At 32.7% G+C, this 14,728-nt stretch overlaps 2 protein-coding genes across 2 annotated transcripts in view; both read right to left on the bottom strand.

Annotated features, from left to right (window-relative positions):
* The window catches only part of LOC136970677 (GPI-anchor transamidase-like), a 31,516-nt gene extending 21,647 nt beyond the window's left edge, over window positions 1-9,869 (bottom strand). Inside the window, exon 1 of the mRNA XM_067265142.1 lies at window positions 9,763-9,869. Within this exon, the coding sequence (XP_067121243.1) occupies window positions 9,763-9,819 (57 nt within the window). The 5' untranslated portion in view covers window positions 9,820-9,869. The remainder of the gene's footprint in view (window positions 1-9,762) is intronic.
* PolrMT (mitochondrial RNA polymerase) lies at window positions 5,770-9,658 on the bottom strand. The gene is given in 2 exon segments (XM_067265026.1): window positions 5,770-7,526; window positions 7,528-9,658. Coding segments are annotated over 2 exon segments (3,756 nt in total). The 5' UTR covers window positions 9,565-9,658; the 3' UTR covers window positions 5,770-5,807.
* Window positions 9,870-14,728: the final 4,859 nt, after the last annotated feature.

Here is a 14,728-nt window from a genome sequence, read left to right as displayed (position 1 = left end):
TGTGGCATTTAGCATATTGTGCAGAAATATGTAAATCTCAGATAATTCGAAACTCAATAATTCAAAGTCTCAATTATTTCATCCCTTGAATTTCAAACTAATGAGATTTCCTGTATTTGGAAACAGAATGAGAAAGGGAATGCTACAGTTTAAAATATGAGAAGAAAATGTGGTTAATGTTACCTTAGGTAGCCAAGATGGTGGCTTGTCTCTGATTCCAGTAAGGAAACAGTGGGATACACGTTCTAACCTAACCTAACCTAACCTAACCTAACCTATTCTAATAAATTACCATAATTATTAGCAACCAAATTATTAGAATAAGTTAGGTTAGGTTAGAACGTGCGTCCCCACTGTTTCCTTGCTGGAATCAGAGACGAGCCGCCATCTTGGCTACCTAAGGTAACATTAAGCGAAAATGCCTGGTTGGCTTTGAATGATCATGTGATTTCATTGGGATGTAAAAGTAATATTAATTTTAAATGTAGGAGTTCTATTCTGTAAATTGAGGCAGGATAAAGACCTCTAGCTCAACACTGTAGAACTTCAGCTTTTCAGATGTTTGACAGGTTTGAATGTCTTAGAAGCAAACTCATATCTGAGAACATAAGTATGTGATTGAAAGAGGGAAACCAGTCACAGAACTTCTGCCTTTGTGTTTGAACTGTGCATAGGGTTGGCCTAGATGAAGCAAATTATTGCATATGGCCCTTACCTTCAAACATTTAAGATCCTTAAAATATTTAAATTATCAAGGTAAGGCCATAGCCTAATTAATATATTCATTTTTTAAATATATTGCAATGACTTTATGAATTTTCTTGTATTTGTAATTTTTATAAATGCAAATAATTGCAGAAATACGTTTTATACATATAAAATCATGCAATCATTTTTCATTTGTCAATATTTTCTGTTCATTTCATTTAAATAAATTTTAAAAATAAAAAATGGCTTACTATACTAAAGTATACAGAGTAATTTCACTAATCCAAGTTATTATTGTAAGGAGTTGTTCCTAATGTTTTAAGTTATTTAATAATATTAGGTTTTTTTTGTATTGACCTTAGATCAAGTATACCCAATTTTTGAGTGGTAGTATTCTATTATTTATTTATTTTTCGACTAGATTTAATGGAAAAATGAAAAAAATTGGATTAAATCAGAAAGAGTGCACTGTAATATATAAAATTACCTGCAAATAAAAACTGCAAATGCCTTTCGAAAGATATCAGTTGTAATTTTAAGTATTGTTCTAACAGTTCTGCAAAATTAATTGAGCTTTGGCTATTGTTCTTGGTTATTTTACATATTTAGTCATATTTATCTTGAACAAGAAAACTTAATGTGAAACAGTTTTCCATATTTGTTTCATCTGATATGGTTCTTTAGTCAATACTTATTTATAATAGTAAATAAGTACAAAAAAGTAATGATTTGAACATCAAGTTCAAATTGTTGAAGATAGTATATCAGGTGTAGCCAAACTTTTATCTTTTAGGGACTACTTTTTCAGTAAAATATAGTCTGCGGGCGACTATGAATATGGGCGAACAATTTTAGAATTTTTTAAATTTTTCATACATATTTTAATAAATAATTAATAATGATAAATAAATAATGATAAGTTTTTATTTTTCTGGCCTGTACTTGGTTTATTCATTCTAAAATAATAGGGTTAAATATTAATAACATTTAAAACAATAATTAATAAACTAACATGCCTGCTTCTGTTCGCTGTATGAATAAATAAAAAAAACTAAAATTTAAAGTAAATACAAGTGCACAAACAAAGAGTAACAAGTGGATTGAAGCCAGGGGCTGTCATGTTACTGTCTGACACATGATTTTGCGCCATTTTATGCGATTGCCATTTATATGCACATGCATTGTGACTACAATTAATTTAAAAGTTAACATTCATTTGCATTGTTCATCGGGATAAATACAAACAGTATGGGTACGTTGCACAGACGGTCTATTGTTGTAAAAATAAATTATCGATTAAGATTTTTAAACATTAATTTAAGTGAAAGCAAATTGTTCAACTTTAGCTTCGCGGGCTACTTTCAAAACCTTTGCGGTCGACCGCGGTCTACGTGCTGGCCATCCCTGTAGTATATGCTTCCTGCCTGAATCAGATGGCGCTACAGTAAAGGGCCCTCTTGCAGTGGAAATTTGAAAAATGTAGTTACAAACATATGTACTTACATAGGTGCTATGAACATAGTTTTAAGAAATAACTTTATTTTCTGTCACTTTTGAAGATGACTTTTTTTGTAGAAAATCCATTAGAGCAAGGAAGAATTAAAATAAACATGCCATTTTCATAATGTTATTCAAATTATTTAAAAATATACAGCTTTTGGTAAATATATTCCACAAATGCATGTACCATATATAAATCTAGCTAATAATTCCAGTACAAGTTGCCCAAAAGAAAGTTAATCATCTATATTACATCTCTTTTGATCATTTTTTAAAATATAATTAAAAAATTTAATTTTATAAAAATGTGTTTCATGCTTAAAATAACAATATTAATGCAAACATTTTAAAAATCATTTAATGTTTATTGCAAAAGAAAAAAGTACATGCAAGATTTGCTGTCATCAACATAGGACATAAGGGAACTGATAAAAGAATCAACATAAACATATTAACTTAATGGCCATATATACTTTTTCAACTTAATGACCAATGGAAAATGGTTAATGCTTTTTGCTCATGCAGGGCTGGACTTCTTTACTAATAAAACAAAATAGAATCAAGAACAAGTTTACCAAGCTTTGAATGAACCTGCAAGTTTAAAAAAAGAAAGAATACAAACAGGCAATAAGGTTTAGCCAGATTTTTTGTAACAAGAAAAAGATATAGGAAAACAAACCAACACATATCTCCAGCTGATCCAAATATAATATACTGATAGAAAACGCTACAGATATTAGCTACTCAATGAAGCATGCATTGCCCAGAAATGCCATGGCTATGCTGTTCTCCAGATGGCATTATCAGAGAGTGACAGACATTATTGTTTATTGAAAATAAAATATCTATCAAAATTTAGGAATGAATTTTATAATTAATGAAGATAGACAAATAAACGTAACGCCTCCCCCTACAGCCTTTCTTCTATTTTTTCATTTGGAAAATATTTTTAAAAACTACCCGTGGTATTATTGTAAGAAGTATCACATCCTATCACGATACAAATATTTTGTTTCTTTATTCCAGAGAAAAAATTTACCAAATTTGTCATGTTAGCTCAGTCATAACTCCGTTTATAACTACAAAGTTTTTACTATTTTACCACAAGAGATCTCCATCATTAGCACAAAACACATAGGCAGGGAGCCTATTACAAATTACCTTTCTGTTATATTCTATCAGCCCACATTACATATTGTGAATATATGAATTTTATCAAGCTTAAAACTTCCTACTACATATGTGTGTAAAGTGTATTTTAAATTCAATAGGCCTAGTAATTTGTTTACAAGTGGAAATTTGAAATAGTGTGGAGGAAGTTAAAATGATGATGATGATAATAAAGTGGATGGAAAACTTGTTTTGAACTGTTAATTATAGTATTCAAAATGTTATTTTTTCTCATTAACTTTTCTTTTTTTACTGTAGGCCTGAAACCTACTGGATACCATTCATATGCTACACCTAAGGACATCCCAATACCAGTATTGGACCAAAAGCACTGAATACAAAAAGTAATTGATTATCAAAGAAAAGTAACAATATGGTATTGGTATTATCAGGTCATTCCTTGCTACACCTGACATATTCTAAAGGTTATGATTGCTATGCTAAAGTGTATTGCGGCAGTCATACTTTGCAATTTTCCATCAAACAGATAACTGCAACCATGACATTTATTCTTGTTAACTAACAAACTCCTTTTTGAAGGTATGAACAAATGTCTTTATGTTTACCTTATCCTATTAAAATGGTGGCAAATAGGAACAAGTTGGAATCCCAATTAATCTTTGGTTTACTGAGCTAAATATATTTCAATTTTTACTCACTGGTACAATTTATACCTATTGATTTTATTTATAAATTCATTTTATTTTATGTTGTTTACTAGCTAATCAGCATTGTTAGTCCCTAAAGAGTAGGTACTGTTGCCATATTCTATGTAGTTTCAAAACAAAAATATTTAATTATTCTGAATGTATCTGCGATCAGCCTTATGAAGGATTAAGTATGAGACCATTAATTTGCATCTTAGAAATTTTCAGCTGTGCAGTTGCCTGCACTGCTGAAAATTACTAAGCATGACCTCTGTTTAAGACAGGGGTGTCCAACCTGCAGCCCAATAAACGTGTAAACAAAACTGACAAATTTTTAAAATTTGTTATTTTATTTATTTCAACAGCATAATAAACTCAAAAAAAGTTTCACAAAGACATAAACCATTATACATATTTTATTTTTGAGTGAAAAGGAAATATTTTCAAATACTTGGAAATGTGTGAGTGAGGAAGGAATACTAAATAAAGCTGGAGTTGTGACTCAGAATTATAGACCCAAATTCAGGGAAAGGCCAAAAGATAAAAAGTAGTGAGAAAGGTTAAATAGACTTTCTGTTATGCAAATATTGATCCTTAATTTTCCAACCTTCCTCGCTTCTTTATCTTTTGTCCTTTCTCTCCTTTCCCCATATTTGGGTCTATAATCTTTTGAGCCCAACTCTAGCTTTATTTGGTATTCCTTCCAGCATTGCAAGATTTGGCTACCTGTTTTTAGTTTGGCGTAAAAATATCATTTGGCGCATTGGCTACTTTTTGGGCTACATATTATTTATAAATATATTAGTCAAATAAAAATGCACTTTAAAATGGTGTTTTGTCATTTTTTATTAATTAGAGACCCAAATAAAACAAATATTTTTGTTTGTCTCCTTAGAAATAGATAAATTCATTTATTATAAAGTAAAAATTGAAAGTGTCTGTAGAAGTAATTTTTTAAAATATCCTATTTCGTGATAAAGTTTTAATATTTATTACTATAATCTACACATGTTAATCCTTAAATATACTGGTACATTTAAGGGCCACAAGTATATATAATATACTTGTGGCCCAAAACTCCACAACTTCTTCCAATGTGGCCCAGAGAAACAGAATGATTGGACACCCTTGGTTTAAGACCAATACCATATGGATCCAAGTTTGAATCCATTATAATTTCCATAATTTGTCTTGGGTGAAGAATGCAGTGTTAACCTCCAAATGATCCCTAGAGAACTATCAGAGATCACTAGCATTTCCCAACCAGGTTGGGAATGCTGCTCTTTATCAAAGCAAAAATTTTTATTACTGTTTAAATAAAAAAGTATCTGAACAAATCAAAATTTGTAAATCATAGATTTAACACGTTCATGGCGTCAGTAGATAAACGTTTAAGCAGCTGCTGGGCGTAATGCCCAGCAGCTGCCTAAATGACTATGGATACTAACGACTATATACGAGTCAGGGGTGGCTCGTAGTCTATTTTAATATCGGGCAGCACGAGTCACCAGCACTGCCTCATACTATTCAATTAATATATTTTATTGCACCTAATAAAATAATATCAATATATCAAGTATGATGTTTGTAGAATTATTTATCAAAACATATGCCCCGCCCCACGGAAAAACAAGCAATTATGTCTGTCGCCCTAACTAGACATGTCCATATGAGTCACAAGTGCCTCATAACGCTGTGAATGTGTTAAGTATTCCAATCAAATAAAATTTAACCACCACACAAATCAATCAAATAACAAACTTTATTCAACGAAATGTTTCATTAGCTAAAGAAATACACTGAATTTAAAACATTCTCAAGTTTAAAACTGCCTTTCTTTGGAATATCTCTTAATAATTTATTAATATGTTTTTTCGATAAATTTAAGGTAGAGTTACTTTTTATCTTTTCTTCTTCATGATATCCATAGTGTTTGTAAAAATAGTCTGATAAATTTTCTAATATTGGTTCATTATGCAAAGCAACAAACTGTTCACGACAAATTCTATTCATAATCTCTACATCACAAGGATGAGTCCAAAAACAGTCATGAACTGAAACAAAAGTAATACCTTCTTTTCTACAGAATAATGAAGTTAGCATCATATGACTAGAATCTAAAGAATGAATAAAATTTGGTGGAAAGGCATTTTTTTGTTTCAGAACATTTGGAGGAGCAAAAATATTATTTTTCATTGTGTATGTTGATTTACTGCTTTTGCAATTAGGAAGACAGGTGTGTGTTGTTGACTTATGATAAGGCTGTATAATTGGCAAACCAAGAGGAGTCACCCACTGTACTGGTTCTGCACGAAGTTGTGAAATATTTCGGGCACAATCTGTGAACCAGTCCTGAATTTCTCTAGTAGCAGTAAACATTTCTCGAAGACTGAAAAATGTTTTCTGGACCAAATAAGTTGCAGCTTGATTTGCATAATCTTGAGGAAATTCTTTTAAATCTTTAAGCTGTTTCAATATTTGTAATCGTGCACCATATCTAGTTACTCCATACACAACAGTCATTACAGTTTGTTTAATTACTTTTCTTTCTATAAAACCCTCTAATATTTGTGCTATTTTAACATCATTTTCTGCATCTTTAGCTCTTTCTTTTTCTACTAGAGTAGCAACTCCAGTATATACATCTTGTGGTTTATCAAATGGATATAAATTAACTTGTTCAGCACCATGCTGGTCCCGACCCAAAGCTGCATAATGCTGAAGACCATTGCAAGAACCATCTTGATGAATAGGTATGTGTGAAATATATTTTTTATAGTCTGGAGATCTTAATGCATAAGAAACTTCTTTACAACATGCTAAGGTTTGCCAAGGCTTGTCAGATTTCATCCACCATTTATTTCCAGTAAGAGGATTATCTGCAGAATCTAATATTTCATCAATGATTTCATTTGCATATTGTAGACGTTTACTAACTGGCTCTCTCTTTTTAAATCCTGTTAAATTTATTAAATGTATTTTTAACCAATCCAATCCTTTCTCTCCCAAAGGTTTTCCTTGTGCAAATAAAAGAATACTTCTTGTCATATCACCACCAAGATGATTGAAATGAGGTGGTGTGGGATAAACACGACCTCGGAAATCCATGTTATGAGGAAACCAAAATACTTCATCTTTGAAATGATTTGCAATAGATAACTTATATAGAGCATCACACCATAAACTATACATCTCTGCTCTTTCCTGTTTTAACTTTATTTTCTTTGATTTAGTCATTCCTTCTAAATTAAGAGTTGAAAGTTCTGATGGATAACTTGGAATATCAAGTTCAGAAGAGCCACCATTATTAAATATTTCTATAGCAAGTTCTAACATTGGTTTATTAACAATCCATGGACATAGTGACAAAATATTTAATGAATCAAATGAAGGATATAATTGTTGTACAGGTGTATTCTTTATATTAGCATGCTGATAACTAGCTGAAAGAGGTAAACGAATTAATGAAGATTCTAAAAGTAAAAAACCCACCAGTTGTGACTGAAGTCCAAGGTAGTGGTGGAGAACACATAGGCAATAAATTTGTTTCAAAATGTAATTCTTCATTAGCTGCATCTTTGTAAAGTTTTGTAATAATTGGATCTGGTTTTATATTATGTCTAGCATGAAGTCCAAAATTTCTCAAAACACAATGAAATGCTGAACGCATCTGTTTTGGCGATTTGGTTTTAAACATATTTACATTAATTTTAGTACTATTTAATAAAATATCATATAAGAATTTTCCAACTCCTAATAATACATGATAAGGCCAAACTCCATGTTGTACATCAATGCAAGGACCCATAAAATGTTTTGCTTTCAATATTTCCCAATATTCTCTTGGAGAATATAATGTTGTCAATTCCGGATCAGTGTAATATTCTAAATATTGTTCATATAGTTTCATCAATTTGTCTGCAATTCCATTATGTTGTTTGTACCATGCTATATATCTCTTCATTACCTTTAGACCCAAGTCATTATGCAAGTACGAAAGGGATGGACTAAAACTTTCTGAAAGAGCCATTAAATTGCGAATTTCTTCCATAATCAAACCAACATAAACATCTGTATCTAACACAGTTAAATAAGGATATAAAATTACACCTCGGTATCTCAGCAAATGAACTTGAAGCATCTTTCTATTTTTAATAAAAGTTTTTGTAATTTCTTCTTTCCACTTTTCTTCTATTTCTTTTAGTTTATTTCTTGCATTGAGAGTTTTTTTATCAATAAATTCATTTTTATTGACAGATATAACCTTCACATTACCATTGACTTCAGACTGAAATTGTCTTAACATAAAACTTTTTAATTCATTAGCAGTATGTCCTGCTGATGGAGAATATTTAGTTAATTTTTCATTATTATTTAAATTTTTCAGAAGATCACAAAGATATTCTCTTACATAAACAGGAGGTTTGGGTTCAAAACTTGAATTTACTTTTTTAATAACTTCAGTAATCTTTTCCTTCTGATCTTTTTTAAACTTACAATGAACAAAAATATCATCAACTTTATATCCATTATCATTAATAGTCTGGAGAACCTTCTCAACATCAGAAATTTTGATTATCTTCTGACGACTTAAACATTCTAAATAACTGGCATATGTTTGCAAACTAGGTTTTATATTTCCTTCTTTCATTAGTTCAAGCAATTGTTTAAATTTATATAGATTACCTTTTAATGCCCATCCAGATAATAATAAATCAAAAACTCTTATATCCCTTACTTTTGGATATTTATCTGAACTAAGTCCTCTTAAAAAATAGTATTTTAAAGTATAATGAGCTTTTCCAATTAATTTAGAATAAATACAAACTTCTATAAATGATTCCAAATCAGATAACAACATTTTTTCTTTCTCGAGTATATTCAACTCAAGTTTTCTCTTTGTGAGCTTTTCTTCATCTTCTTTGCTGAGTTTCAATTTTTTCTTCTTTTTCTTCCCTTCATTTATAAGTTTTACATCTTCAATTTCTAATTCTTCTCTTAATGCCGTATTTATTACATCAGGATCAATCTCATCAATTGGAATTTTGGTATTAGTCGCTTCTATATAGTCATTATCAACATGAAGATTTTCCCTGAAAGTCTGATACGAATTATCTTCGCCTAAGTTACCAATTGGAGGCATTAGAACTTCTAAATCAAAACTTGCTGGATCAATATCACTTACAGTATCATCTGAATGAGGAAATACTGAATTATCCTGTGCATTATCACAAAGTGGATTGATTTCTGCATTCATTTCATGATTACTTTCAATAAATTCTTCCACATAAGAACCATTCACAATATTAGAATTTCTATCATTTACGCAGATCTCTTTCTGTTTTAATGTTTTAATATGTGTTTCTAATAGTCTAACTAGTTCTTCGTACTGCTTCTTTGATTTCGTGATGTTATTTGGAGGTTTGTACATGGAAGAAGTCCTTGAATGCAAAATTTGCGCGGGAAACCCAAGAAAAGTCCGAGTTTTGTGTCTCTGAAGAATTCTAACATATTTCTGATATTTTAACAGACACGACATTGTAACAAAATACCCAACTTACTAAAAAATCACATCCAAATCATTAGGAACACGTGCAACGGACAACATGAAAGTCACTGCCTACTTTCAAGTGCATCACCAGATGGCGCAATTTTAAAAAAATATATAAATAAATAATGTAAAATTTACCGTATAATAAATCCAATCTTATGTAAAATGATTCATTAGTTGACTTACCTGAATATGTATAATAGCACAAATATATAATAGTAATAATGATAAATATAAATCCATATTATATAGTTCAGAAATCCAAATGACAAACACAGCTTCGAAGCTACAGCGCCATCTAATAAATTAGAATGATGAAATAAATATTTATTTTTATAAATACAGATTAATCCTGTAATGATATTTAAATTAACTTATTAACTATAACTATTTCAAAATCTGTAAAGAAAATATTATAAAATTTTTGAACGATTTGTAAGCGCTGATCATAATACACTATGGACTATTTGGCCGACATCATTCATGCTCGTCTGACCAACAATGGCATCGATGAGCATGAATGAGCAGCCTAACCGCGCTGGGGACCCGGGATCGAATCCGGACGGGTCGAGAAATCCCAGGAATTTTTCGGGGGGTGGTCCGTCCGGATATGTCGGTCCCCGTCCCTCACCACCCGTCCGCCCCATTGTGGGCCTGGCCGAACCCATAATGGGCTTGCTATAAGAGGCTCTCTTAGTGCCCACTGGGCGGAAAGAGTTACAAAAAAAAAAAAAAAAAAAAAAAAAAATGGACTATTTGGCCGACATCATTCATGCTCGTCTGACCAACAATGGCATCGATGAGCATGAATGAGAGACGCGAATCGACGCTCCGATCAATCCTTGAGAAATTATAAAAAGTCTGGCTAGATTTCAAAATTAACACCTTAATTGCCACGAGGACACCAGGTCGTTATATATAATTGTAGACACCAAGATGTCATTTTCAATACCCGCCGCGGAATAGGCCAGGCCAACAATGAGGGCGGTCGAGTAGCGATGGACGAGATCCTGTATAACCTGAACAGAATGCCTATGAAAAATTCCTAGGGAGTTGCTCTGTCGGATTCGATTCCGGTTCCCCAGAGCGGTAGACCATCCCATTGTAGCCTTGGCCAAATCCATGATATGCTTTTTTATACCCATTAGTACAGAAAGAGGACAGAAAGCCGCCTAGAGCCTCCAGGCTATAATATAAATATTTGAATTTTATATAAAAATTGGAAAGTTTGTTTTACATTTTTATGTTTTCCGACAAAGCTGAATAATATTCAACGTTCAGGCATTATGCTTAACTTTAAAGAGAGAATATAGTCATTAATAGAAAATAAAACCCTTGCAAAAAGTATTCTTTTGCAGAAAGTATACTTTCCTAGAAGTTTTTTTGTTTTCTATTTTTTAATACAATTTTTAAAGTATAAACTCGATTATCCGAAACTGTTCCAAAAATAAATAAATAAACTAGGGATTTTTAAAAAAAACTCTTCCCGCCCTGTGGGCACTAAGAGGGCCTCTTTTAGAAGGCCCATTGGTTCGGCCAGGCCCACAATGGGGCGACCGGGTGGTGAGGGACGGGACCCGACATATCCGAACGGACCACCCCCGAAAAATTCCTGGGGATTATCCGACCCGATCGGATTCGATCACGGGTCTCCCAGAGCGGTAGGCTGCCACCTTGACCGCTCGGCCACCCGGCCGTCAAAATAAACTAGGGTGTGTGTCATTGTACAAACGTGAACGCCCAAACTTAAAAACGAGCACAATTGCTAGCAGTGATATCTAGTAAGTCACCGAGTCAATCTGTGACAATTTGCATATATGCACGAACGAAACAGAGGGCAAATGCATATTGCAACAGGTCTCTCTGCCTTGATATTGATAAGCACTTTCCATCCATTCTCCACACATGTCCAACTGCTGTATGTATCTTTTTTGCTTTGATTTGTAAAATCTTACAAGTTGTGTATTACCCTATGTTAGACAGAGAGGAATAGACGGCTGGATGGCCGAGCGGTCAAGGTAACAGCCACCGCTTTGGGTGATCCCGGATCGAATCCAGACGGGTCGAAAAATCATCAAGAATTTTTCGGAGGCGATCCGACCGGATATGTCGGCCCCTGTCCCTCACCACCCGAGCGCCCTGTTAGCCCTGTTGTGGGCTCGGCCGAACCCATAATGGGTTTGCTAAAACAGGCCCTCTTAGTGCCCACGGGGCGGAAAAAGAAAAAAGACGTCGAGGCATACAATTCTAGTCCCTATTTGTATACATTCGTCTATAATTCTCTATTCATGTACAGTACAAATGTCGTCTATCGTTTTGAATATGCGTGTACATACCACAGAGTATAATAAATAGAGACCAAATTCTCTATGTAACTGGAAATTACCATGTTATCTGCCGATTACAACGCCGCAAAACTAGGTCATATATCTAAGTAATAATACATTATATTTTGAGTAAATTAATTTACTCAAAATCGAATGTATTGTATTTATAAACTTCATGAAGTATTTTCAAATACCGTAGACCTCCCTATAACACGGCGAAAAAATTGCGACCGTGTTCGTATAACACGGTAAAACGTCATCGCCGACTCCTTTCGCGACAGGATTGGTCGAATCTGGACCAATAGCGGACATTGCACAAACCGTTGTGTTTAAACGAGCAGCGGACCTACTAAAAACTATTTATTATTTAACAGCCATAAAAAATTATATTTATATTAATGATGTCTCTAAAGTTCAGCGAATTTTTCGCAGAAAAATAACTTATCAGGAAACACGCGTCCGCCATTCGACGAGCCACTCCGCGACGGAAACAAGCTTAAGCAATGGCGTCGTCGAACGGTGCACACTCGGTAAGTAATCATATAATTTTTTGTTTATAGCATAGTTTATATGGATTATTCCCAAAAAATTATACGTGTTTAGGAAATTTTGAGTCAAATTAGAATAGAATCGGTTAATTTTATGGAAGAAAACCTTTCAAACAGCCGTAGCCCCTAAACTGCACACGTGCCGGGTTATGATTGGCTCATGTATTTAAGTGACTCGTACAACACGGATTCATATAACACGGAACGTATCTACCGTGTTATAGGGGTCTACTATACAGTATTTATAGTTCATAAAGCTTTAAATGCACAGTGCTTCCTATATTCAAAACAAAAACGAACGGGTTTTTAGATTACCCGAAATTTCGTTTATCTGATCAAGTTCGGATAATCGCGTTTCCATTATATTTGAAATAAATTTTTTTTGTCATAGATCTTTATCATGCTCACTATGAATTCTGCAAGCATCACAATGTAGCCCATCATATCCGGGTCACTCTATTCGTGAACTTGCTGAATCCAATTGCATTCCGACCTAAGCCTCAAACAGAGAATCAGGCTGTTTTTAATAGTTTATTAATATTGTTTATATTTTCTGCAATATGAGAAATTTATATACTTAAATAAGAAATAGAAAGATCAGACAGCTCTTAAAATGTCAATTTTTAATTCTATCTTTCTGAATACTAAAAGAGCTTTTTTCCATATCTATAATGGATTCAACCAGACCCACAAAGGAAGCGACTCCTCAACATTTCTCAGCTGATCTGGATTCAAATTCAAGATTTCAAAACCACAAACTAGTTCTTTTACTTCACAGGCTCTAGGCCATCCGGAGACATCACCCAACATTTTCTCTTTTGTATTTTTCCCACCCTGTGGAGAGTAAGAGGGCTTTATAGAGTTAGTGGAACTGAGTTGAGCGCCACCTGTACGCAGGCAAAGAAAACTGCTTCGGGAAAACACGTGCGTCTTTGAGTTGGATACGTACTGAAACACGGTGATTGTTTTTTTTTTTCCTGTGATAATGAACTACAGCTTTCTGCCACAAAAAACTTTAAAAAATAACCGTTGTGTGGTCGGTTGTAGTGTTACCTATATTTACCTATATTACTGCGCCGCCAGGTACAAAGTTTTATTCGTTCCCGAATAAAAAATACCCTGGGAGGAAAGAGAAATGGCTGGCTTTTCAATTTAATTCTTGTGGTTAATTATATAATGATGTGTTGCATTCTAACCAATCTTCTGTTATAAAACCTTAGTTGGCTCTATTTTAAATTTAGTTCTCTAATGTAAACTTTAGTAATTTTCTTTTTTCTTTTATATCATTTTGTTAATCTGACAGATATTAATTGCCATATGATGTGATATTTGAATTTAAGAAATCTGTGGAAAAAGAAATAAGAAGCAAAATTAGTATTTTGAGAAAATGAAAGTAAAAGTTCTCCCTGTTAATACAATACTATTAGCTACTGTTATGGTTCTTATTGAAGCTCCTCTATATATATGGTTAGTTATAAATTTCATTATTTACCATGCTATGGATATATGGTTTACTTCCACGCCAACCTTTAAACTGTACAAAATTAAGAGTATAATAAATATCAGAATATTAATACTGCTCAGTTCTAATAATCTACAGTCACTGACGAAAAACTTTCATAAAAAAATTTTAAAAATGTATCAATTTTTTATAGTTTTCGTCAAATATATATCATATACATATATATCTTGCACGCTTCTGACGATTGATTGCGTCATCTTTAGCTTTGTTGTACCCTTCGCGTGTGCTTGTGTAAGATGGCTGACTGTTTTGTTGTAAGTACAGTCACTTCTCGACTTACGTCCGAAGTTGCAGAACTGAACCCCGTCGTAAGTCGGGAAGTGAATGTATTGACTAATGCAGGCATTAATTTGACCGTAAACTGCTAAATGCACTGTACGTATATATTATATATTATTTAAATATATACTTATAAATAATATATAAATTTATAATTTATCAAATTTCTATTTATTAAAATATATTTAGTGTTACATGTAACAAACAAAATTCATATATTGCAAGAATGCTATTATTCCTCAATAACAGTCAAATGAGCAAAATGTTGAAACAAAAGTAATGAACATGAAGTACTAAACTTTAAAATTATCACATTGAAAAATCGCTGGTAAGATCATCGTCATCAGAATCTTCCTCACTAGAATGTTTTTGTATGGTTGAAGCAGATGATGGTTTCCAAGTGTAACGTTTTATCGTTAGTGTTTTTAAGTAGCTCCTTTGCTAATAACAGTGATTCACAAGAATCGGTAAGAACT

This window comes from Centruroides vittatus, unplaced genomic scaffold (assembly GCF_030686945.1).
Source record: "Centruroides vittatus isolate TY-2023 unplaced genomic scaffold, ASM3068694v2 contig_1049, whole genome shotgun sequence".
Taxonomy (NCBI): Eukaryota; Metazoa; Arthropoda; class Arachnida; order Scorpiones; family Buthidae; genus Centruroides; species Centruroides vittatus.
This window is presented reverse-complemented; position numbering and strand designations above follow the sequence as displayed.